Source organism: Chanos chanos, chromosome 2 (genome assembly GCF_902362185.1).
Source record: "Chanos chanos chromosome 2, fChaCha1.1, whole genome shotgun sequence".
Taxonomy (NCBI): Eukaryota; Metazoa; Chordata; class Actinopteri; order Gonorynchiformes; family Chanidae; genus Chanos; species Chanos chanos.
In genome coordinates, this window is record NC_044496.1 from 32,435,933 (window position 1) to 32,462,681 (window position 26,749).

The 26,749-nt window shown below is 43.0% G+C and overlaps 2 protein-coding genes across 3 annotated transcripts; both read left to right on the top strand.

The window, feature by feature from the left end:
• Positions 1–4,027: 4,027 nt before the first annotated feature.
• slc33a1 (solute carrier family 33 member 1) lies at positions 4,028–10,416 on the top strand. 2 transcript variants are annotated; one of them, XM_030765089.1, is made up of 7 exons: positions 4,028–4,233; positions 4,839–5,628; positions 6,025–6,227; positions 6,604–6,788; positions 7,015–7,132; positions 7,393–7,608; positions 8,144–10,416. In XM_030765089.1, exons 2-7 carry the CDS (start codon positions 4,881–4,883, stop codon positions 8,309–8,311), a joined length of 1,638 nt encoding a protein of 545 aa, XP_030620949.1. In that variant the 5' UTR covers positions 4,028–4,233; positions 4,839–4,880; the 3' UTR covers positions 8,312–10,416. The 2 variants fall into 2 exon arrangements, with proteins under 2 accessions (XP_030620949.1, XP_030620950.1); XM_030765090.1 differs by having other exon boundaries at positions 7,393–7,602.
• Positions 10,417–10,584: 168 nt separating this feature from the next.
• On the top strand, positions 10,585–25,697 carry c18h3orf33 (c18h3orf33 homolog (H. sapiens)). Its single transcript, XM_030765248.1, has 5 exons — positions 10,585–10,692; positions 16,122–16,181; positions 18,594–18,747; positions 24,280–24,440; positions 24,930–25,697. Exons 1-5 carry the CDS (start codon positions 10,585–10,587, stop codon positions 25,200–25,202), a joined length of 756 nt encoding a protein of 251 aa, XP_030621108.1. The 3' UTR covers positions 25,203–25,697.
• Positions 25,698–26,749: the final 1,052 nt, after the last annotated feature.

Genomic DNA, 26,749 nt, shown 5'->3' on the forward strand with positions numbered 1-26,749 from the left:
GAGAATGAGTAAGATGTTTACATTATTTATTATATATTATATTATACATTACACAACTACATGTTGTCAGTCTGTTGACATTTTCACACTTTGAATGTCTTGATCAAGTGAGATATTGACCACGTGCCAGTGCGGAAACATGCCTCAGTCAAAAGAAGAGGAGGGAGAGATCTATAGCTTGAACCACTGGAGCTTTTTCAAATTTCTTCCTGCTGGCATAATTATAGGATGGCCTATGATCATTTTACAAAATATATAAAGTCACATGATGGACTGGCAACGTGTCCATGGTGTTTCCCCGCCTTTTGCTCAATGAGTGCCCCCCCCCCGACCCTAATTGGGATAAGCAGCTTAGAAAATGAATGAATGAACAGCAATGACAGCAGGGTGTATTCATGCCAACATAGTGCTCTCAAACAAAACACTGACAAACTCGGGATGTGAACGTGTGTAGCCTTTGGCTCTACCCGTAGATGCATGGAAAACCATGACTTAAATTACAGGATGGGCAGCATGAAGAGGGCACTGATGCTGATACAGGATCTGAGAAAGATACAAAACCCAGCTTATATGCCACTCCAGGTAGAGTAAAGAGGAAAAGTCCAAACAGGAAAAATGCCACACAGGTCTTTCATTTTGTTCATTGCATTATGGTGCTCAGGGAAAGAGGAATTAAATAGTGGGAAGGTGAAAAATATAGATTCAAACCAGTTTGACAGTCCTAGTGTGTGAGTTTCCATGGTGTCCCCTTGTGTTGAGTCAAGTTAGCAGTTAGAAAACCTCTTGAAACATTTTTCCCCATCAAGATTACATATTCACTTAGGTGTTAAACACTGAGGAGAGGGGAAAACATTAATTTACAGGGTTACTCTGTGCCAGAGATGGAAATCACTCAACAGCAAATAAACCAGACAAGTAGGATTCTTTGAGACATATATTTTGAATTGTGTTTTAATTCCCCCAGGTCATAAAACTGTACAGTGGACTAGATTGTTAGGCTGTGGGATACACATGGTGAAGGACTCTTACTGAGAATGGAGATGTACGTCTTTGGTCAGGCTGTCAACCGTCAGAGAAGCTCACTGACTTGACTCAGTCTTCTCCAGACCAGCAGTATACCACAGGCTCTCATTTGTCAAAGCCTGCTCTCCTCGGTGGTCTCTGACACAGGCTGTCTCCTGAAGAGGATGGGGGTTGAATGACTGTCACATGAGCTGCTCACTGTATCCTGTCACATGCCAATTTAAACCTTTTTACCAAGTTCATGGAGCTTATGAACCCCATACAGTTGCTAATCATCTGTTCCAGGGAAAAAAGGAAAGAGAACATGGAGCGGAAGCCGTTTGACAGTGGATATACTCCATTGGATTAACTTCCATTTTATGTATGCCACAGGATCCACACAGGTTTTGAGGGGACACTTTGTGCTGAAGCTGGGATTCATACACTTAGTTGAAAGCCAATATCTGTCTGTTTATTTCTCTGTCTACTTGTCTGTCTGTCTATACATAACAGATTTCACAGATAAATATATATAGACATGCTCAAGGACAGCTAAAAATATATAGAAAGATATTTAAAACACACACACTCACACACGCTTAATGATAATGTCAGGGCTGAATAGTAAGCCCTGGGGTCAAATTTTACAAAACAATAAATTAACATCCAATTCTTCTCACCCAAACAAATAATCTTACAACAACTCAGATGTAGAATTTTGAAAAGAGTGACAGGGAGGTCTTCTTTAAGTAATTCTAAAGTAATGCTGTGTTTGCTCAGTGGCTAAGGTAACGCTGTGCCTGATGTTTTAAGCTAAATGGCTATGGTAATGCTGTGTTTGCTCAGTGGCTAAGGTAACGCTGTGCCTGCTGTTTTAAGCTAAATGGCTATGGTAATGCTGTGTTTGCTCAGGGGCTAAGGTAACGCTGTGCCTGCTGTTTTAAGCTAAATGGCTATGGTAATGCTGTGTTTGCTCAGTGGCTAAGGTAACGCTGTGCCTGCTGTTTTAAGCTAAATGGCTATGGTAATGCTGTGTTTGCTCAGTGGCTAAGGTAATGCTGTGTCTGCTCAGTGGCTAAGGTAATGCTGTGTCTGCTGTTTTAAGCTAAATGGCTATGGTAATGCTGTGTTTGCTCAGTGGCTAAGGTAACGCTGTGCCTGCTGTTTTAAGCTAAATGGCTATGGTAATGCTGTGTTTGCTCAGTGGCTAAGGTAATGCTGTGTCTGCTCAGTGGCTAAGGTAACGCTGTGTCTGCTGTTTTATGAGGTCAAGCAGCTCAGGCTCAGACTGGAATTTGAAGTCAGGACTCTTCAGTTACCTCTCCACTTGCCACTGGGGGACAGTCATGTGAACAAATGGTTCATGATGTCTGTCACTTATGAGGGGTGGAAGCAACAAACATTAACTGATAAAAATGTAGGCAATGAAAATGCATGTGAATTGAAAAATAGAGCAGTAAAATGGATGTGACATGAAAAAGTGATAAATTATTGATTAAGTGATTTGATTCATTTACAGCTGATTTGATTAAAACAGTCATGATATGATGAATACAGAGCCATATTTCATCATTCATCATTCACAACACAAAATTGCCATTTATCATTTAGAGAAAGTAGCCTCAAGGGTGGAAGTAACAAAAATTAACCAATAAAAATGGAAGTGATAAAAATGCATGTGAATTGATAAATAGAGGAGTAAAAATGTATGTGAACTGAAAAATAGAACAATAAATTGTCAGTTCATTTGATAAACTCAACTGACATTTATTGTTTACAGCAAGAGAAAGCAATTTTTGTTACTTTGGTTTATCGTTTACAGCAAGTATTCTGTCCCCTTGCATGTGTGTCTACTGTGCACGAATTGACAGTTAGCTAAACACTCAGTACAGAAAAGGTTGAATGAAGACCCAGGCGCAGAAGCAAAGTTCAGTTCTTTTTACTTGTATGTAAAGAGAATGCTACAAATAAACACTGTATAGCTTAAGCTATAATATGAACTACAGTACACAACAGCGCTAGCAGCTGAGCTAGTAACAGTATGGCAAACACAGTGGTGAGCTGCTAATGTTACACAGCATCATAAAGTGTATGCACTTACTAAATATGCACACACGCACACACAACTGAGTAACATAGATGAACAATAAGGAACGTTTCAAAAGAAACAAATACAACCATGTTTTATCAGATCAATAAATATGAGTAGCAATGGGAATAAACAAGGCATATTTCTTTAAATTGAATATTTTGTCTTCTGTTCTCTTTAGTATTACAATCTAAAACTGTAGTTCTCCTTACAATGAGAACACTTGAACTCATTAGCAATGCGCTGGCCTTTCTGTGTTGGCTCAATGTTTAATTTATTACAAATTACACCTACTCTCATAAACAGCACTGAATGCTCATCTGTCTCCTATAACTGTACCCTCTCCTGCACTCCCTGTGTGCATGTTGTCTGACAATCCTAGGATTGTGAGAGCTCCGTCAGGCGGGAGGGTAGTCTCTCACAAAGCTCCCCATCTACAGAACAGCCCTAAAATGAATGTTTGGGATTCATACACACTCCCTGTCTTTAAGTCCGGGCTAAAAAACGCACTTGTTTAATCAAGTCTACACAGACATGCTAAATGGACATGCTAATACGTAATAACCTGTAGGGTTTAACATAGCGGTTTTGGCAGGAAAAATAATATTTGAATTTCACTCAATAAAATTCGCTTCTTGCCATTCATATTCTAATTCCAGTGCTTCTTTGGGGTGTTGCCAATTCAATTCAATATCAACCTCACGATATGAATAAGAGTCAATTACACTATTCTGAGTTGAGCACAACTCTACTCACAACCATGAGGATTACTTTGAACACTAAATTATTACCATGGAGATTACTTTGAACACTAAATTATTACAGAATGAAGCGAACCTGGAAGTGGAACTAAAAGTTAGAGCTATATGACACGTCATCTGAAACCGTCGAACATATTTAACTGATGCACAGACACAGTGCTTTGCCGACCTGGAAGTGTCAAGCTCAGTGACGCTTTGCCAAAACAAGTTAAGTTATTCTCTATATAGCCTTCTGGAAGATATCGTGTAAGATTTTTGTTGTATTTAGGCCGGAAGTGTCAGTCATATATCCGCCTAATTGGTTATCAGTTTGCTGTACATGCTTTCATTAACATTATTTCATCGATTCTTGCCTGGTCATGAGGTGTTCCGTCACAAAAGGTAAGTTTTGGTTCAAACCGTGTACTAGTGTTCTGTTTCATCCTTTTATCGCTTCTACCCACATTCTTAGAATGCAGTACACTTGTCGTGTAATGCGTGTGTCTTTACAATTAAAGGACTACGTACCTCGCTGATTCAGTTCTTTAGCAAGTAGTCCCACCATTCATATTTTATATATGTGGTTTTATGTGGTTATGTATGGTATATAATGGTGTTTGTCGAGCCTACGCTCACGACATAGCCCCCCACACCCTCCCCCGGCTTGAAGTACTGTTGTCCCACCATGAAGTAGTCTCTTTATGAGACGACGAAAACTGATAATGACACCCGAGAGCATTATAATCTATATAGTCAGTGCACTTAACTAATAGCATGCCACCATCAGCAAATCAGCTGTAAACTTGCATTGGTCTAATTCAGGGTGGAACAAATGGACACTGAGGCTGTTTTAGTCCTTTTCAGTTGAAGTAGGTGGGTTTTAGTGAAACATATGTTGATGGAGTGAGAAACAGCACACACTGAACTGGTCAGGTGCCTGACCACATGGAGCTTAATCTGTCACCCATGTATAATTTTCTGATCACCGTCATTCGTTTCATGTACAGGACTCTTAAAGGCAGAGCTGGACTGATGCCCAGCATACAAACATGGAGCTGTCTGAAACCATCATCCACAAGAGTGGGAGGCAGAGGAAGTCTGCTCCTGCGTCGGCTCACATGAGTGACGGGGAAACCAAGCTCTCTGACATGGAGGATGGGGACGACCAGCCTTTACTTCGGACTTTGGACTCTGAGGACAGGAACCCCAAAACGCAAAGGGGCATCAGAGGGGAGCTGGGCAGTGTGTGCCTACTCCTGTTCCTTTACGTCCTGCAGGGCGTACCACTGGGCCTGGCCGGAAGCATCCCTCTCATCATGCAGAGCAAGAATGTGAGTTATAAGGACCAGGCTTTCTTCAGCTTTGTCTTCTGGCCCTTCAGCCTCAAGCTGCTCTGGGCTCCCATGGTGGACGCCGTGTACCTGCAGCGTTTTGGCCGCAGGAAGTCCTGGCTGGTGCCCACCCAGTATCTGCTTGGTCTCTTTATGTTGTATCTGTCTTTCACGGTGGACTCGCTACTGCAGACCAAGGGACAGGGGGAGCCAGATGTGCTGACACTGACGGTGGCTTTCTTCATGCTGGCGTTCCTGGCAGCTACACAGGACATTGCAGTGGACGGCTGGGCGCTGACTATGCTGTCGCGAGAGAACGTTGGCTATGCCTCTACCTGTAACTCTGTGGGGCAAACGGCTGGCTACTTTTTGGGCAATGTGCTATTTCTGGCCTTGGAGTCAGCAGACTTTTGTAACAAATACCTTAGGTTTGAACCCAGGGAAAAGGGTATGGTCACTCTGTCAGGTAGGCCAGAGAACGTTGTTTGGAGATTCTTTGTTTGGGTGAGAGGAGTTGGATGTCAATTTAGTTAATTTTGTGTGTGCATGTGTGACTGTGCATGCATGTGCGTGGGTGTGTGTGAGTGTGTGTGTATGCATGTTTGCACCAGTGGTCCTTGACTACAGTCTGTCCCTGTGTACAGATTTGAATGTCCTACTTGTAAATGTATTATATGTCATTGTAATATTATGGTGAAAGAGCACAGTCCTCCACATTCACTGGGATGTCATGTTTTTGACATTTAGCCCTTTTCCTCTTCTTCATTCTGCAGAATGTTACAGAGTAATTTAGATATTTAAACATTAACCTTAACCTGTGGTTTTATAATGTATTCTCCTAATGTGCTGGTCTTTTTTTCAGATTTTCTGTTTTTCTGGGGCATTTTGTTCATGGTGTCAACCACCCTGGTTGCCATCATTAAGAAAGAGAATAACAAGCAAGAGAAGAAAAAGAAAAGAGTGAGGGAGGAGACACAGGGCGTGATGGAAACGTACAGGCTGTTGTTTTCCATAGTAAAGTTACCAGCTGTGTTTACTTTCTGCGGTCTGCTACTCACAGCAAAGGTATGGGGCTGTGAAGGTGGAGACACATAGTATGTAGTGTGACATAAGTAGTAGTATGTCACACAGTACACAGTCACACAGTACACCAACTTTTTCTGTTATTCACAAAGATCTAATTCATTTTCTCACAATTCTGTGAATGGAGGTTTCTGCAGACGCTGAAGCTGCAGACGTTTGCACTGATAATGTACATATCTGTGGTTGTATTCCTATACACATGTCGGTCCTCAACCATTGTGCAGTGTTTGCATGTTACAATGCGTTTTGTTCTCTCTCTCTCCTTTTCTTTCTTTCTTTCTCTTTCTGTGTGTGTGTGTGTGTGTGTGTGTGTGTGTGTATGCATGCATGCATGCATGTGTATACATGTGTGTGTTAGATTGGGTTCTCTGCAGCAGATGCAGTCACAGGGCTGAAGCTGGTGGAGGCTGGTGTGCCCAAAGAGCAGCTGGCCCTGCTGGCAGTGCCCATGGTGCCCCTTCAGATCCTGCTGCCCCTTATCATCAGCAAGTACACGGCTGGTCCCCGGCCGCTCGATGTCTTCTACAAGGCCTTCCCCCTCAGGTAGAGTCCTGCACTATCCCTAATCTCTAACTGCTGTATTTGAATATCAGCCCATTACTCTTCAGGCCATCAGGACTGATAAATCCATGTGATGAATTCATAATGACTTGATAATTTTATGTGATGCTCATACCCCCCCCCCCCCCCCCCCACACACACACAAGTCACATATTGCCTATATCTTTCTTATTCATGAGTGTATTGACGATGTGTTTTGCTCTTGTAGGCTGCTGATTGGTCTTGAGTATGCACTGCTGGTGTGGTGGACGCCCAGTGTGAAACAGGACGGAGGATTCCCTGTCTACTATTTTGCTGTGGTGCTGCTTAGTTACACTGTACACCAGGTGATCTCAGACACACACACACACACACACTGTGTGAAGTCCAAGGCCTTAGTGTCACTTCACATTTGCAGAGATCTGCTGCAATGAGAGGTGCCACGATTGGCCGCCCACGCGTCATTCCCACACCCATATGGCTACCGTGCTAGCTTTAGCCCCAGAGTGTCAGTGTGAAGTATTATATGTGTCTTCTTTATGTCTGAAGAGGAGGAGACCTAAAAGAATGTGCTGATGAACTCACTGTAGCTTCTTCTCTCCACCAGGTGGCACTCTATAGCATGTATGTGGCTACCATGGCCTTCCATGCCAAAGTGAGTGACCCAGTCATTGGGGGCACCTACATGACCCTTCTCAACACAGTGACGAACCTTGGTGGGAACTGGCCCTCCACAGTTGCTCTGTGGCTGGTTGACCCTCTGACCTCAAAAGAATGCCAGGGAGCCGTGGCACAGGGCTGTGGCACTATGGAGGAGGTGGGGGTATGTGATCCGCTCAGCCAGGGCTCCGTTAGCCGTTTTCATACATTTGTGTGGATGGCACTAGAATAAATACAGACATGGATTTGCTTAGCAGAATTCACTCTCTCTGACAAATGGTCTTGTTATAACCTTTATCTTTAAATATGATCTTTACCCCATTATAACTTAAACCCCAATATAGTACAGATCTACTTTGAGGTATTTTTCTTACCAGGAAATGCTTCTCTTTGTTTCTTGATGGTCCATTGATTTTTTTTTTTCTTTTTTTTAATAAAATGTTTCATAAACTTTGAAAACTGACAAAACAGAAAATCCCAGAATAGCTTTTGCTTATATGAGGAAAATGGAAAATGATGTCCATTTTGCTATGCCTGTCAGACGGATGCTGCTTTTTTTCTTTTTCTTCATTTATGTTGTCTGTGTTCTCTGATCTTAGTTTCAGAGTATTTGTGTGAGGTACATTAGTAATGTGCAAAACAGAAGCTCAGTGAATTTGGCACTGTTGCGTGTATAATCTCATTTGTCTTTCTCTCAGCTGTGCTCTAAAGAGGGTGGTGTGTGTGTGGTCACGCTGGATGGATACTATGTGGAGTCTCTGGTGTGTGCCGCGATTGGACTGGCCTGGTGGTTCTTACTAGGGAAGAGACTGAAACGGTTACAGGACGAGAGCCCCTCGGCTTGGCATTGTAGAGTCACCAAATAACACAGCATCCTCCAACTCCTCCTGTGCTCCCTATCTCCAGCACACAGTCCAACTATCCAACCGTCAGCTGTCTCTCCTCCACGGGCATTCAGCTCCTTCCTCTCCCTCCGTCTGCTCCTTCCATCTCAATCACTGCTCCAGCTGGGGTCTGACCTCAGTGGGACTGGACCACACACGTCTTTTTCCCACTCTCCTCACTAGCTGCACCATTATCCGTGAACAAAACAAGGCAGCGGTCATTTGGCACATAACACATTCACACTGGGTTTAAGGTAGGGAAATAAAGTTGATCAAGTGTTTCCCAGTGCTGCCCCTGGTGATACACAGGTCTGTGTATCTTGTATCTCCCTCTCCCAACACACCTGATTCAGTCGATTCAGCTGACGAAGGGCTTGATAATCAGCTGATGAGTGGAATCAGGTGTGTTAGAGCAGGGAGAGACCTAAAATATTCAGAACTGTGAGTTGGCAGGAACATGACTGAGGAACACTGAACTATCTGACTGTGTAGCCTGCTAAAGAGGGCACAATGTAAAAATGAAAGAAGTGAGCAAAACGCCAGGTTATAGGTAAATACAAGATAGTCGCTGCTTTGAAATCTTGAACATCGTCTGCCTTGATAAAATCCTCTCAGCAGCTTTACAGTTATAACTGTACTTTATAGTACAGTTACTTTACAATTTTACTTTATAGTTACTTGAGTTACTCGTGCCTTGTTTTTTCTTCTCATTTCAGAGTTACATTAAACACAGGAATGTTTTATATGTTCTAAGTATTCCTAGTGATGTCCTACCAGACATAATAGATAAACAATTGGACTAACCCTGTCACATCTAAAAGGTGTGAAGCATTTGGTTAAGTCCTTTATGTCTGAGGAGGGTGCCTTATGGCTTAACTGAAAAGGGAAAGAATTGGACAGCACAGCAGTCAGGGATGGGAAGCAGTAGTTTTAGTTTGTTTGAATCTGATTTAGACATTCCCCTTCATTTTTCCATTTGTTTATGTTTTTTCTTGGTCTTTTATGTATCTCTCTTTGCTCTTTAAACTTAATGGGTGTTTCTTGAGGCAAGATTTCTCAGTTTCCAGAGGCAGAAACCTCTTGCAAGCGTCCTACCCAAAAATGATCATGATCCTGATTGTCTGGCCTACTGTTAAATCCATCTTAAAATATTCCTTTTGATTTCAAAAAGATTTCCTGTAAACAGCATCAGTAGATCACAGGCTGAATGTGAGTAGAGCACACAGCAGAAGTGCTGCAGTGAATGCAGTTATTCTGACCATCATAAATCTTGAATGTGCCAGAGCGTTCAGTACTGTCTGAATGTGTAATTCTGCTGGGGCAGCAGATAGTCATGTCACTTCAAACCTGTTCATCACTGTTTTTAGTGATTTACCAAAAATGTCAACTTTGATGGGTTTTTTTCCATGTTTTGTGTAACTTCTGAATATTACAGTTTGAGTGTAAGCTCTTACTATGTGCTCGACATACTGTAATTTGGTGTGCAGTAAGTCACCAGCATTTTTAAAAGGTTATGTGATTGAAGGATCATTTTAACATTCAGATTAATTCTGCCAGTGTCATTGTTAAGAGGGCACAGGTTTTTCAGCAAGTACAGTGATGTTTTCTGACATATATGTAATAGTGAGGTTAAAATTGTTATGATCTCCATGGAATAGATATTTATAATACATACAATAAACAAAAACCATTCACAAAGGACACTAAAATGTGTTACCTGTTGTTATGTGGCAGGGTTCCTTTTCACACTAAATTTGTCACCGAAATTCATCCTTAGTACCCCCTTGTCAGTAGACTGCAACACTGGACATGTGCCTCCTTGTTTGGTTAGGTTATAAATTGTTTATGCACAGTTTTACAAATGATTGCTCCATATACTACAAACAAAGAACGACGTCATAGCTAAACACAGTTCAGATCAAGTGCACTTGAAGCTATTTTCAGTTTGTACAGAGAAACATTTGCGTTTGAAAAAAAAGCTTTCGAAGAGACAGGGTGACTGAATCGAGAACTGAAAATATAGCTTACTGTTACCAACATGTAATGTTCAAGGGTCTTTAAGCATATGCTCTGTGCAATAAAAATAAGCAAATTCTGATTTACCGTATTGGTTCATTCGTTTATTGATTTACTTAAACACCAATGCACCCCCAGTACAGCGGTGGCGCACAACCGCTTGTATGGCCCTATGTACTTCGGCTCAGCAGTCTTCCACAAAAGGCGGGGCTTTAATTGTAGCTTTCAGTTTTGTAGACATGGCGGAATCACGTCGGGAAAACCTCACAGAGAATGGAGAACATCGCTCATTTAATATTGTAACTACACTGTCACGGTTTGCAGACGACAATTTAAATATTTTCCGGGTATGAAATCATTTGTCTCGGCCACAGTGTTATTTAAAGGGCGCGTGAAACTGCGTCTGGTGTCTAGGCTAAAATGTGCTGGAATAGGCTATAGATCAGTACTACGGAGTAATGTCGAAAGTGATGTTTTAAACAACCCCATTTTGATCGCTAGTACAATCCGGTTCTTATAAAGCCAAAGCTGTTGTCTAAACTGGCTATGTCTTTCGCAAAATGACAAAGCAGCTTTGCCATTTTACAAGAAAACATGGGAAACTACAGCAAACCTGAGGTGCGTTCAAATTTGGCAAACTGTGGCATATGTTGCATCAGAACGGGTTTTCTTTGTGCATTTGAATTTGAACAGTTTTTAGGTCAGCATAGGTCAGCGACGACATTCATCTAAGCTATTTATAACAACCAAGTTATCGTCTCAAAATTTAAATACCTAACGCTTTTACTGTATCCTTAACTAACGACCACAGAGAGCTACAAACGCTTACTGTACGTTCACACTGAGCGCGGCGAGAGCGTCAAAGTGACCGGAAGTCATTCATTTTCAATGAGAGCCAGCGTCTTTCAGCGGCGAAGAGCGTCGCGGCAAAGGGCGTCGCGGCGAGGGTGGTTTGGGCGTCAAAATACAGTTGAAGTTCGGTTAACTTTATGGTAATGAGATATGACGCGGTTGGGCGGCAACCAATAGAAACTTGGAAGTGCTCCGCTCTAGAGAATTGTAGAGAACACGACAGTATAAACTATTGTTCCCACAAAACTTTTGGTCCTAAGCAAAATGGAGGAGAAACTGATTATATCGGTGGTGGGTTTCCACATGTTGTACTGTAATGTAGGTTAGGCACAAACGTTAGTGTTAATTAAAGACAAAGGCTAGTAAACGTCTCCTATAAACTCCATGCTGGAATTTGACCTAGTCTATCATTAACACAAAAGAAACACAACAAAAAAAAGCTTTTAAGTAGTGTTTTTCATCAGTTTATTTTGTTACGAAATATGTAATTAGCATTGTTTATTTGTTTCTGTCATCGGTCGATTTCGCACCTTCTCATTTAAAATATCTCATAAGGTTAACTTATAGCCTACTGGTGGTCAGTCAGCACAAATATACCGCTCGGCCTGTTTGTTTGCTTTATAGCCCCTTTAAAAACATTTGCATAACCAAGCTTTCCGAAGGAACTTGTACCCGCCTATTTCATCAACGGCAGAGCGTCCACAGTGTTCAACAGCGTCGTTGGCAGGGAGGTTTGGGCGACTCTTGACGCTCTCGCCGCGCTCAGTGTGAACGTACAGTAAGTCATTCATTTTCAATGAGAGCCAGCGTCTTTAAGCGGCGAAGAGCATCGCGGCAAAGGGCGTCGCGGCGAGGGTGGTTTGGGCGTCAAAATACAGTTGAAGTTCGGTTAACTTTATGGTAATGAGATATGACGCGGTTGGGCGGCAACCAATAGAAACTTGGAAGTGTTCCGCTCTAGAGAATTGTAGAGAACACAACAGTATAAACTATTGTTCCCACAAAACTTTTGGTCCTAAGCAAAATGGAGGAGAAACTGATTATGTCGGTGGTGGGTTTCCACATGTTGTACTGTAATGTAGGTTATGCACAAACGTTAGCGTTAATTAAAGACAAAGGCTAGTAAACGTGTCCTATAAACTCCGTGCTGGAATTTGACCTAGCCTATCATTAACACAAAAGACACACAACAAAAAAAAAGCTTTTAAGTAGTGTTTTTCATCAGTTTATTTTGTTATGAAATATGTAATTAGCATTGTTTATTTATTTCTGTCATCGGTCGATTTCGCACCTTCTCATTTAAAATATCTCATAAGGTTAACTTATAGCCTACTGGTGGTCAGTCAGCACAAATATACCGCTCGACCTGTTTGTTTGCTTTATAGCCCCTTTAAAAACATTTGCATAACCAAGCTTTCCGAAGGAACTTGTACCCGCCTATTTCATCAACGGCAGAGCGTCCACAGTATTCAACAGCGTCGTTGGCAGGGAGGTTTGGGCGACTCTTGACGCTCTCGCCGCGCTCAGTGTGAACGTACAGTTAGACGACGCCAAGGATTTGTAACGATAGCATACAAAAAGACGCTTTCAGAAAAAAAGTATCGACGTAACTGACAGTTAGAAAAATTAACCACTTGGTTTGTTGTAGGAAGATTAAATAAAATCGAACACAAAATATATTTTCTGCGATAACTCCCATCTGGGCACACATCTCCCTAACTGTACGTTCACACTGAGAGCGGCGAGAGCGTCAAAGTGACCGGAAGTCATTCATTTTCTATGAGAGCCAGCGTCTTTAAGCGGCGAAGAGCGTCGCGGCAAAGGGCGTCGCGGCGAGGGTTGTTTGGGCGTCAAAATACAGTTGAAGTTCGGTTAACTTTATGGTAATGAGATATGACGCGGTTTGGCGGCAACCAATAGAAATTTTGAAGTGCTCCGCTCTAGAGAATTGTAGAGAACACAACAGTATAAACTATTGTTCCCACAAAACTTTTGGTCCTAAGCAAAATGGAGGAGAAACTGATTATATCGGTGGTGGGTTTCCCCATGTTGTACTGTAATGTAGGTTATGCACAAACGTTAGAGTTAATTAAAGACCAAGGCTAGTAAACGTGTCCTATAAACTCCATGCTGGAATTTGACCTAGCCTAGCATTAACACAAAAGACACACAACAACAAAAAGTTTTTAAGTAGTGTTTTTCATTAGTTTATTTTGTTACGAAATATGTAATTAGCATTGTTTATTTATTTCTGTCATCGGTCGATTTCGCACCTTCTCATTTAAAATATCTCATAAGGTTAACTTATAGCCTACTGGTGGTCAGTCAGCACAAAGATACTGCTCGACCTGTTTGTTTGCTTTAAAAACATTTGCATAACCAAGCTTTCCGAAGGAACTTGTACCCGCCTATTTCATCAACGTCAGAGCGTCCACAGTGTTCAACAGCGTTGTTGGTAGGGAGGTTTGGGCGACTCTTGACGCTCTCGCCGCTCTCAGTGTGAACGTACAGTTACTGTACGTTCACGCTGAGAGCGTCAAAATTCACTCAAGCCGCCCTGCCAACAACGCTATCGAACATTGAACGCTCTGACGTTGATGAAATAGGTGGGTACAAATTCGTTCGGAATGCTTGGTCATGCAAACTTGTATGGGTTGAAAGGCAAACAAACGTGTAGACCGATATGTGCGGACTGACCACAAGTAGGGTATAAGTTAACTCTGAATGAAATCTTTTAAATGTGAAGCTGAGAAATTGATCGATTAAGGAAAGAAATGCACAATTACAATGACAAGTTTGGTAACAAAATAAACTAACGAAATAACCTAGAAATAACCATTTGTGTGGTGTGACTTTTGCGGTGATGCTAAGTGCTAACAATGCTAAGTCAAATTTCAGCATTTCAACCCACAACGACTATGATCAAACTGCATATACGGTCTACACGTTTGTTTGCCTTTCAGCCCTTACAAGTTTGCATGACCAAGCATGCCGAACGAATTTGTACCCACCTATTTCATATAACGTCAGAGCGTCCACAATGTTCGATAGCGTTGTTGGCAGGGCGGCTTGAGTGAATTTTGACGCTCTCGCCGCTCTCACTTTACGTTCACACTGAGAGCGGCGAGAGCGTCAAAAGACACTCAAGCCTCCCTACCAACAACGCTGTTGAACACTGCGGACGCTCTGACGTTGATGAAATAGGCGGGTACAAGTTCCTTCGGAAAGCTTGGTTATGCAAATGTTTTTTAAAGGGGCCACAAAGCAAACAAACAGGTCGAGCGGTATCTTTGTGCTGACTGACCACCAGTAGGCTATAAGTTAACCTTATGAGATATTTTAAATGTGAAGGTGAGAACTCGATCGATGACAGAAATAAATTAACAATGCTAATTACATATTTCGTAATAAACGAAAATAAACTAACTAAAAACACTACTTAAAAGTTTTTTTGTTGTGTTTCTTTTGTGTTAATGCTAGGCTAGGTCAAATTCCAGCATGGAGTTTATAGGACACGTTTACTAGCCTTGGTCTTTAATTAACACTAACGTTTGTGCATAACCTACATTACAGTACAACATGGGGAAACCCGCCACAGATATAATCAGTTTCTCCAACATTTTGCTTAGGACCAAAAGTTTTGTGGGAACAATAGTTTATACTGTTGTGTTCTCTACAATTCTCTAGAGCGGAGCACTTCAAAATTTCTATTGGTTGCCGCCAAACCGCGTCATATCTCATTACCATAAAGTTAACCGAACTTCAACTGTATTTTGACGCCCAAACCACCCTCGCCGCGACACCCTTTGCCGCGATGCTCTTCGCCGCTTAAAGACGCTGGCTCTCATAGAAAATGAATGACTTCCGGTCACTTTGACGCTCTCGCCACTCTCAGTGTGAACGTACAGTCAGTGTGAATGTACAGTTTAATCCAGCGTCCTATTGGGCGCCGTTGTGGACAAAAGTTGTGCGAAAAACGCGAGAGGGAACGAAAGATGCTTGCGATAGAGATCCAATGAACAGGGGCGCTGCCCATTCGATAGTGCGTGCCAATGAAAAGTAGCAGCTATCCAGGTTTAATACTTGAAAATATCTCCCTATGTCGTTGCCACAACCCATATGGAAACAAGGTAGAACACAGAGAAATAAATTACTTACTCCCATATTCACACATGTAGCCGGTTAGTAAGGACAAGTAGAGGAGTTGTAACTTATGATTTCGATTGCTCATAGAGAGGCGAAGTGGATCACTCAAATGGACCCAGGAAATGGAATATCCCATTCATTTTACCATAGGTATTTACAAACCCAACCCAAGGGCTTAGTAATGTGCAGCTATACAGCCTTATCAAGGAAAAAAAAATAAAAATAGCGGGCAGTATCTACTGGTGTAGTATGTAGTATGCAGTGTGCAGTTTCAAATACAACCAAAAGCTATAATCATAAACAACCTGTTTGTGCCCAAAACGAGACTACCATTTTGTTGAGCAGGTCCTCTCTATCAACACATCTCTCTCGCGCAAAAAGGGTTCATTCTCTCTCACGTTTTTCGCACAACTTTTGTCCACAACGGTGCCTCATAGTAAAGGCACAATTCCCGGATGCTATTCTTTAGGCACTTTCCGAGTTTGATCTCAAGTTTGGCCACACATACACTACCATTTCTTACGGGCTTTAATTGGATGTTTGTCCTAGTGGTTAAATTCTAGTTTTGTATGTGGATTCCACAGTTCAGTGCAACTGTGCAGATCTGATCCAATTTGATTTAATTTGATGGTATTTCTGCAAATACAACTCTTTTAGTGCACCTAACTGCAGGATCTGAATTCTTTTTTGTAACATATCTATAAACTTTAGCTGTGTTTTTAATTATATATGCATATAATTTTGCTCTTTTACCCCTCCCCTCCCCTCCCCTCCACAGAACATCAGCACTGGACTGGCCTTTGCCGGAGTGATAGTCATTGCAAGGAGCATTAAACTGGTAAATGTTAAATAAGAAACCGGCTCAGCAGTAAAACTTGAATAAGTCTAATGTTTAGATGATTTTTTACATGTTTATTATGGCTTCCTTAAAACTATCATCAGTTGAAGAGATTGTGCTATATGCCTTATGCTAGGTTTCCACACAGCGAAACACCTTGTGAGTTTCACATTGTGAAATTTCACACTGGGGGCATGGTTGCAAAAACAGCAAGCCTGGCTGAAAAGTTCAAGCGCTTCAGTGACGGTCTATAGTGGTCTATTTGCCCCGACCAGAGCCACTGAGAGAGTTTTTTTGTACTGCTGATTAGGTTCCCGTAACATATTAGGGTACGATTTGACTAATTTGAACATATGCATTCTCACATACAGCTCCTCCTAGATAATTTTAGATTTGCAGTGTGTGTCTTAAAGGGGCTATATACATCTTTTCATGCTACATGTAGCATTTAGCCTCCGCCATCTTGGACTGTTTTTGTTACTCCCGCCTCTCTAGAGAATGTCACATACCAAACACATCTCATGCTAAACTGACTGGTTCTCGTGTGGTTCTCATTTGCATAAAGTTGAAAATTCGCCATCTCAGTTTCACATGCTTCTGTGAATTCACATCAATTTCATGACATCAGTGTGAATTTCGTGCTCATTCAAACTTAGTGAGAGCGATGCAAAAATCGCAGCTGTGGAAATGTACTGTTACCCTGTCAGCTGTGCCTGCTGTCTGGACTGAGTAGAGTGTAACACAGAGATGCTCATAATGAACAGACAATTGGTGGTATGGGCTTGAGTTTGCAATGGCTTGTTCAGCATGATTTGCGTGGAGCAAATCAAATTTTCACCTCTCTCTCTCTCTCTCTCTCTATGTAAGTATATATTTATTTATTTATACATGTTGGGGTGGAGCTGAATCCAAATATGGTATTTGGCAAAGCACAAATAGTGGAGTTTCAAATTTGAATGTCACCTGCGCTGAGCTTCTTGCAGACAGGGAGAAAAATTGTTATTTTAATGGCTAATGATACAAATTTGATGAAAATATTGGCAAAATGCAGTTGCCACAGGGGGCAACCCTGGGTCATGTAATGGTTGCCACTTGCCTCAGTTAATATTGAGCACTGCTACAACTAAGTTAGTTGGCAGATATAAGGACATGGTGAATAGACGGCACTTAAATAATTGAAATGAAATTAAGCTTAATGTTAATCTACTTCTACTAATTCATTTCAGTGTGATGGAAAGGTGACCTGTCAAGGGTGTTTTCCCGCCATTTGCCCCATTAGCGCTGAGATAGGCTCCAGCACCCCTCGCGAGCCTAATTAGGATAAGCGGCTTAGAAATGAATAAACGAATAATTCTTTTTTCACCCTAAACAGAAAGGTAGTGTTGTGAGTCAAAGTCTATACTCTAACGCTTAATGCATGCATGCACCAGGAAGGTCGCCTACCATGTTTCTTGCACTTGCACTATGCGTGCTGTTGTAAAATGTAGCGTGGGTGCTTTAAGGGCAATGCATTGTGGGTACTGTAATACTGAAGCGAAGACTGGCGGAAAGTTAACTAGTAAGGGGGGTGTAATGTATGAACAGTTGGCGGGAAAACAGTCCTGGGAAGGATATTATTTTTTATTTTTCATTTTTGTAAAAACTGTGTTTGTCTCACGGCAATAAAGCCACTCGACCTCAAGGCTATTCACTGAGTCCCAGAGTCATCTGTTTGCCGACTGCAGGGCGTAAAGCCTCCATGCCTGCAACTCTCAGGTTTCATCTTCCCTTATATGCATCCAATGCTTCACATTTGTCACAAAGAGTAGCATTCTCTTTCTCCAGCCTCACAACTCTGCCTTCAATGGAATCCACTTTTTCAGCTATGGCTTCAATCTGTTTGCCCAAAGAGTCGAGAGTGTCAATGAGGTTCTTTATCAACGCACTGTTATTAGTGACACCTGCTTCCACAGATACCAGTCTCCACAAACTTTCTACTTGCATTTTTTTCCACATGTAGCATCACAGCTAGCATAGCAAATGGAGTTTTAGGAGTATTGCAGCTAGGTTTTGCCTTCTTAGCAGGGCACGAGACAGGTGTTTCAGGTAGCGGAGTGAGTTCTTCTCCAGCTTCATCAAAGCTGGTTTCTAAAGATTTCCTGGCATAACTGTGCATATCGTAACGAATTTCCTCGTCGGATTCCATGGTCAGCACACTTGGTAGATAGCAAATCACTCGAAGTTTACAACAGTTTTGGCTGAATCTTTCAAACACGAGGTAGACTAAATTGTGAACGTTACGAAGGAAGGAGTTGTAGTGACACTGATGTTAATCTGTACACCTGATCTTTCTGACAAAACCAGATGATTTTAAATTATCCATAAGGATGTGAGTTCCACATTGCCCTTTTTTGTTTTTACTTATCTTGTCAGACAGCCACATTTGGGTGTGCCTCCGAAATTCCCCTGTGGTTCATTGAGAGGAATGTCAGTCTGCGAGGACGTGTGAGGAGTGTGTCAAACCAAGGGCTTCAGGTGGACCATGTTCCAATTCATGTGCCTTTACTCTCCTCTCTGCTGACTAAACGTAAGGGCTCGCACACACACACTGCTCTGTCACTTTCTAGCCCTACAACCAGCTCCATGATGCCTCTCCCTGATGCCTTTTCATAGTCTTCATTGTTGTAAACAATTGTTTAGAGGTGATTTGTTTGGAAACAAAAGAATGAAGCCCCCATGTAAAGCCCCATAAATGCCATCACAGCTGCTGTGGAGACCACCAGGATCATGTCTACACCCACCACAAATCACACATCCATCGTCACACAACCACAATCACATTAAACCATAACATGTGATTTTGCTTTTGTTATCATTTGTGTCATTCTTACTGTGTGGGCCTGGTAGACTGAGGACCCAAAAGCAGACCCAGAGGATAGAACGTTACTTAGATGTTTAATGAAATCCTTTCTTTCCAAAAAACCAAGAGACAAATTCACAATGGCGGTACCAGTGGACAAAGACAAAAGCGGTAGTCAAAATCAGGCAGAGAAAATCAGGCAAAGAGAGTCAGAAAAACCAGGCAGAGGTTCCAAAAAACACAATACAGAGGCACCAGATCCAAGCAGACTAGAAACAAGGGGTTTCACTTGGGAGACACGGACCGTTGGGTGAATACAGTGCATGGCCAGAGGCAAAGAGAGCCTGACAGAGCAGGGGTTGATGACCTTTGATGGGGAATGGTCCAATAAACCTGGGTGCCAACTTGCAGGAGTTGGACTTGAGGGGTAGATTTCAGGTAGAAAGCATTACTCTCTGGCCAACCCAGTATATTGGTGCTGCGGAGCGGCATCGGTCTGCTTGTTTCTTGAAGATGCTTACAGAGCATAACAGACAGGCTCTGGCCCGTGACCAGATCCTCCAGCATCGGCGTACAAACGCCTGGACTGACAGTACGGTGACTTCCTCCTCTTGGGCGGGGAACAGGGGAGGTTGGTAATCCAGACAGCACTGAAAGAGGGAGAGACCAGTGGAAGAGGTGGATAATGAGTTGTGGACATACTCAATCCAGGGCAGGAACTTGCTCCAAGATGCTGCTTGGTGGGAGGCCATGCACCTGATGGCTACTTCCAGTTCCTGGTTTGCAAGCTCAGACTGTCCATTAGTTTGGGGGTGAAAACCTGATGACAAACTAGGAAAAGCACCAATGAATTTAAAAAAGGCTTTCCAGAACTGGGCCAAAAACTGGGGACCACGATCAGACACAATATCATAAGGAGTCCTGTGATAAAATCCAGGGCCAGTGAGGGACAGGGAGAGGTCTTAGGTCAGCAGGAGGTCTGTTACCCGTCTTATTCCTGGCACAGGTGTCACAAGCTGCCACAAATGCTTGAACATCGTCCCAAATGAATGGCCACCAGAACCGTTGTTGTATAAGTGACAGGGTCCGGGCTGCCCCTGGATGGCAGGCAATTCCAGAGCTATGCCCCCACTCCAGTACCCAGGACCGGACTGAGGGGGGCACAAAAAGACAGTTAGGTGGCACATTACCTGGTCCAGGTTCCTGATCCTGAGTCGTGAACCAGAGCCTCCACCTCCATCAAGTCCGCTCTCACCTCCACCCGGGAAGGGAGGATAGTTTCTGAAGAGGCTAGATCCTGGACCGGAGAGAACTGTTGTGAAAGAGCATCTGGCTTGGCATTCTTAGAACCTGGGTGGTAAGAGAGGGTGAAATTAAAATGAGAGAAAAAGAGGGACCACCTGGCTTGTCGTGAATTTAGGCGCTTGGCAGTTCTGAGATATTCGAGATTTTTATGATCAGTCCACACTATGAAAGGGGTTTCAACTCCCTCCAGCCAGTGCCTCCATTCTTCCAGGGCCAACTTAACTGCCAGCAGTTCCCGATTACCAGTATCATAGTTCCTCTCAGCAGGAGTAAGCCGATGGGGAAAAAAAAGAACATGGGTGCAGTTTGTTGTCCTTGGATGACCTCTGTGATAAAACAGCCCCCACTCCTGACTCTGAGGCATCTACTTCAACCACAAATTGGAGAGAGGGATCTTAAAGGGTGAGTATGGGGGAAGAAGTGAATCTCCGCTTAAGGTTAGAAAAGGCTTTCTCTGCTCGTTCATCCCAGTGGAAAGGGACCTTGGTGGAGGTGAGTGCAGTGAGGGGAGCAGCCATGGAACTGTAGTCTCTGATGAAGCGTCTATAGAAGTTAGCAAACCCCAAGAAGCGCTGGAGTTTGCATCTTGAAGTAGGGATGGGCCATTCAGCAACCGTCCTCAGTTTTGAGGGATCCATCTGGACCTTGGAAGGGGAAATAATGAAACGGAGTCTTTATGAAATTCACACTGCTCTGCCTTGACAAAAAGTTTGTTCTCCAGTAGCTGCTGAAGGACCTGCCTGACATGGAGCCCGTGTTCTTCAAGAGAGTGGGAAAAGATTAAAATGTCATCTAGATACACAAAAACAAAAAAAAATTGAGAAAGTCTCTTAGGACATCATTGACCAGAGCCTGAAACACAGCTGGGGCATCAGTCAAACCAAATGGAACCACAAGATAACCATATTGACCAGTGGGGGTGTTAAAAGCTGTCTTCCACTAATCCCCCTCTCTAATCCTCACAAGGTGATAGGTGTTGTGCACGTCAAGCTTGGTAAAAATCTGGGAACCCTGTAGTAACTACAAGCCTGTTGACATGAGTGGTAGAGGATAACAGTTCTTGATAGTGATGGCATTAAGTCTAAGGTAGTCGATGCAGGGACGGAGAGACTTGTCTTTCTTATCAACAAAAAAGAAACTAGCTCCTGCAGGAGAGGAGGAGGGACAGATGATACCAGCAGCCAGAGACTCAGATGTATTTATTCATGGCCTCTCTTTCAGAGGGTGAGAGTGAGTAGAGTGGACCCCTAGGGGGAGTGGTGCCCAGAAAAAGATCAATAGCACAGTCTGAGGGTGTGTGAGGGGGAAGGGATACTACACAAGTTTTGCTGAAAACAGATTTTAGATCCGAATACTCAGGAGGCACATTAGAGAGGTCTGGGAATTCCTCAGTGGCTGTGGGAAGAGAAGAGACAGAAATTACAGCAGACCTGAGGCATGAGGATAGACAGAAGGAACTCCATCCCAAAATAGTGTTGTCAGTCCAGTTTATGTGGGGATTGTGTAATGACAACCGAGAACAATGGAGACATGAGAATTCTCCATAACATGAAAAAGATTACCTCAGAGTGGTTGCCTGATATTCTTAATGAAACCACAGCTGTTCTGTGAGTGATGGAGCTCAAACAGCTTCCATCGAGAGCTTAGGCAGTCAGAGGTTGATCCAGGGTGTGTACGGGTACCCCCAGGCTCTTGGCGGTGGAGGAACAGATGAGGGACCTATCAGCTCCACAATCAACAAGAGAATGAAGAGCATGGGACTGGTTATTAAAGACGAGCACCACAGGTTTTTTACTAATAGGGGTGTGATTATGGAAAGTGCCTGCCAGGCCCCCTACACTCACTGGCGGGCATCTCCTTTTAATGGGCAGGACTGGCAAAAATGACCCATCTGACCACAGTAAAAACATGCTTTCATGTCCTGTCGGCACTGGCGCTCCCCTGGGGTCACCTGGGTTCGACCCAGCTGTATGGGCTCGACTGGAGGACTAGTGGGTCGAGGGGGAATAACGGGTCTTACTTTATGATGCACCTGGGTCTTCTCTCTCTCTCCCTCTGTCTGATGCGTGCGTCAGTGCGACAAGCCAGGTCCAAAAGGCTTTGAAGATCTGAGGGAAGATTAACTCATCTTTAACAGGATCAGATAACCCATTAAAAAATGTCAAACAGGGCATGATCATTCCACCCACACGATGCTGCCAACGTGCGTAAACCAATGGCATAGTCATAGACAGAGCATGTACCTTGATGAAGCCCCATGATTTCTCTCACTGCCTCTTTGCTAGAGAAGGAGCGATTGAAGACTCTCCTCATTTCATCAGTGAAGTCATGGTAGCTGAAGCAGCATGGAGCATTGGCGTCCCACATCGCCGTTCCCCAATATGGAATTCCAGTATTAGAGAGCACTGAGATAGGAACGATCGACGGGTACCTGGTTCTCCATCATATGGCTGGGGTGCAGGGACCCTTGGTTCTCTGGGAGGTAATGCTGTGGCTGGGGGCGGAGGAGGAGGACTTGGAAACATGGGAGCTGGGGATGGGGCAGTCTGAAGCTGCTGAAATTGAGAAGTGAGAGAATCTAGTGTCTGGGAAATAGTCTTCAGACTTTGATTCACCTGGCTAATTTCTTGTTGATGGGCACCCAACAATGCACCCTGCTTCTCCACTGCGCTCCTAAGCTGGTTAAAGTCTGCTGGGTCCACGCTGGCCAGATTATACTGTTAGGGCCGGTGAGGCCTGGTAGAGTGATGACCCAAAAGCAGACCCAGAGGACAGAACGTTACTTAATAGATGTTTAATGAAATCCTCTCTTTCCAAAAAACCAAAAGACAAATACACAATGGCGGTACCAGTGGACAAAGACAAAAGCGGTAGTCAAAATCAGGCAGAGAAAATCAGGCACAGAGAGTCAGAAAAACCAGGCAGAGGTTCCAAAAAACACTAGGCAAAAACACAATCCAAAAAACAGGCAGAAGTCAAAAAACACGAAACAGAGGCACCAGATCCAAGCTGAGGTAACAAAAACACAAGACAAAATCACAAATACAGGAATAGGCTAGGTCAAGAGCAAAAATAAGCGAGGCAAACAACACAGTAATCATGAATATAGTGAGATAATCTGGCAAGCGAGTGGGGAAACAGACAAGGCTTAAATGCAGTGGCTGATGAGGTGAGTGGCAGCAGGTGAGTGGGATCCAGGCAAGGAACAGGGTAAAACATGGACCTGAGCAACTTGGAACAGACAGATAAGACATGCAAGACAGGGCACAAGGAAAACATGGATTAGGAAATGGACTGTAACAGTCACTTATCTCATTTTTTGGGATAAACTGGAACATAATTGTCAGCATTTGCACATTTACCAGGTTTGGTTTCAATTCTCTAGGGAATGCATTGCAGTCAGATTACAGACTTGTCACACCCTTCTCAAACTCCACTGGATATTGGAGACTAGCCACACCTTTCACTTGAATATTACAGTTGAACCACACCCTGAAACTAACTCAGTCTGAATATTGCAGAAAAGCTGTGCCATCAAACTCAACTGTAATATTTAGGAATTGTAATGTACTCAGAAACATCATCATGATTTCAGTCTTAAAATCTGTGGAACCTTAGGTAAAATGGTTCAAGGTTCTAATGCCACATGTGACTGTAATAGGATCTTTGATCAAATAGTGAGGGCGTTAGTGTATATTCTTGTTTTGTCTGTAAGGCCCTTCCAACCCCAGCCTTTGTGTAGAACCTTTTCTCATTCAGGGACTCCTTCAGATAATGGGCATGTGGTGCAGTGAAAACATCTTCGCTTAAAAACCTTTTGGAAACACATTGTTTCAAATGCTTTTCCTGTCATAAATGTGGCTTTCAAGTGGGCTGGTGTTGACTCTGTGGAGATTTAGAAGAATCACTGGATACAAATGACCCCTGACTCACTCCATCCCTGGCTTGTGGCAGGTCAGCCTTTGACCCCACTAGAGGTTCGTCTGGCTGGTGTGGAGTTGACCCCAGAGGGGTGTAACTGGCTTGGTCAGCAGCTGAGGCCGGCGGAGATGGTGTGGCTCCGATTGGTGGGACGACAGGATGAGACGCTGCAATGTGTGGTGTCAGTGAGCACAGTGAGTGAGACACTCTACAGTTACCCACAGATGTGTCCCTTGGTTACAGGGTTGAACAGGACTTGAACAGTTAAAGGGGTTTGGTTCTTTTTCTTTTTTTGCTTTAATTCAGAGAGATGGAGATGTTCACCAAAGCTGAGATTAAATATATAAGTATGTTTCTTTAATAAACAACACCTTCAGTTAGGTTTGTGTACTGCAAACAGTTGGTTTTGATGCACCTTTTTCCATACTCAGCAGGCTTAGTAACTATGGCAGCTTGTCTTTCCACATTGTACAACCTTAGCCAAAGAGCTGACTCAAGACTTTTTCTGTACTGCTAATATTTATATTTAGTGGTCTTTCTACTGTCTAGTATTACTTGCAATTGCTCTTATTATATTACTAAGAATATTTATCGAAATTTAGGCTTCTACAGCCTTGTGTCATCAAAAGACAATTGCTTTCCACTGTTATTCTCATCTATCTCTCTGTCCTCCACTCATCCAGGGCAGACTATTCAGTGTGTGTCTTAATGAGGAGTTGTTGCAGCTGGGCCTGGGACGGGCCACGTCCATTGAGGGTGTGGATTTACACTCCCGTTTTCACTGGCGGCTCCAGCAGCGGCTGCTGCAGGCTGAGCTGAGAGCAGAGAAGAGAAGGAGGGGGTTATGGAGGGAGGAGAGCCTGTGGAACAGGGTTACCAGAGCTGTCAGGGACAACATGCTGGTTCACACACTCAAACACCTGCTCGGATGGACCTCTAGGAGAAAGGACCAGTGAAGTTTTTTGGATGACTGCATGGACTGTGAACTTATGGGTGTGACTGGTGCTGGGCTCCATTTGGGGTCCAGTCAGTGTCTGTCTTTGTGTTGTCACTCTCCATGCTGCTGGGACAAGGCTACACAGAATCTGAGTCATATTTTGTCAAGTGTCTTTGATGCGCATGCTTGTTCACACAGTGCAATATGGAAATATACACATAATGAGTCTATGGTCATTAAATCTAACCTTTACTGATGGAGTCTGCCAATATAACATAACTCATGTTTCAGATCAAATGAAAGGGATAAACACTGAATATTTTGGCTTTAAATTGCCAAAATATTCTGTTCTCATTTTGCCCATTGGACAGAAACGTTCAGCTGTCCTAGTCACACTGATCAGACACTCCCTCTCAGTCATCCTGGATGATTTTTTCTTCCTTTCCCTATTGCTTCATGCACAGGCTCATGTTTGTTTGTATTTATTTAATGACAAGAGCAGACAAATGGTATGCTTTTCTTCCTGTATTCTGTATTTTCACTTAATGTCTTATTTATTACTGATTCTTATTTATTTATGTAATTATCTTGCCACCATGTCTACTTGCCATCTGTGGGTTTGATTCATTTTAGAAGTGGTCTAGTTTTAGCATAAAAGATGCAGATGAGTCCCTCTGATTGACCTCTTACTGACCTTTGTTTTATTTCTGTCGTGCAGTTACGAGGATGCATCAGCTGCATTCACAAAACAAACAAAATAACTGACACATTTCAAAGACTCCTGACAGCACTGGATAAAATACACTTTTCTAATTTCTGCAGAACTTCATAACTCCAAGACCCAGACATTCATTCCATAAATGTATTTCCCATTTCTTTCTCATTTTCTTTATCCCTGCTACAGAGCGGGGCAAAGGGTGGCACATTGCCATGATGATGGGTCAGTTGGGCTCTGTCAGTGTCCCAGTAGGGTCAGACCCAGCAGAATCAAGGTAAACACCTAAGTGAGGAGGGATATCCTGTCTCCTAGACATAAATAACAATAAAGAGGGAATAAGGAAGAGAGCAAAGCATTGCTGAAAGCAGTACTCTTTACATGTTAAATGAAGTGCTAATCCTGATTGAATGGAATTGCCTTTGATGGTTGTCCCAGTTGAACATTTCAGATCTGAACTGACTGAATATGTCTAAACACCTAACAGATGATTGTATTCCTGTAACACCCCCGGAAACAGACAATGCTTGAGTTAATAATTCTAATGATATGAAAGTCATTTGACGATGATTATCCGGTGACCATGGCATTGCCTCAAGACCATATATTGTTCATTCTCAGTATTACTTTTGGAAATGGACGAGCAACAGGACATGTGCAAGATGAGTGAATAACAAAGAAGAGAGGAAGGCAAAGAAACAGTTGGAGAACCTCATATAAAGGCTTATGTGCTATGGGTCTGATGACCAGTAAAATGGTTGTGCAGGGCTTTCTACTGAAAGGCTGTAGTGGCTACAAGGCGATTTTAGGAACCATAAAGAGGAGGTTTATGGAGCTGAAGGGGGTGAGGG

Excerpts from the sequence above, each read along its gene's own strand:
- slc33a1 (XM_030765089.1), top strand. The coding sequence starts at position 4,881 with ATGGAGCTGTCTGAAACCATCATCCACAAGAGTGGGAGGCAGAGGAAG. Across the intron at positions 6,228-6,603 it reads GTCTGCTACTCACAGCAAAG|ATTGGGTTCTCTGCAGCAGA; the intron begins GTATGGGGCTGT and ends TGTGTGTGTTAG. Across the intron at positions 7,609-8,143 it reads GCACTATGGAGGAGGTGGGG|CTGTGCTCTAAAGAGGGTGG; the intron begins GTATGTGATCCG and ends TCTTTCTCTCAG.
- c18h3orf33 (XM_030765248.1), top strand. The coding sequence starts at position 10,585 with ATGGCGGAATCACGTCGGGAAAACCTCACAGAGAATGGAGAACATCGC. Across the intron at positions 10,693-16,121 it reads ACAATTTAAATATTTTCCGG|AACATCAGCACTGGACTGGC; the intron begins GTATGAAATCAT and ends TCCCCTCCACAG. Across the intron at positions 18,748-24,279 it reads CTCCTCTCTGCTGACTAAAC|GTCAGCCTTTGACCCCACTA; the intron begins GTAAGGGCTCGC and ends GGCTTGTGGCAG.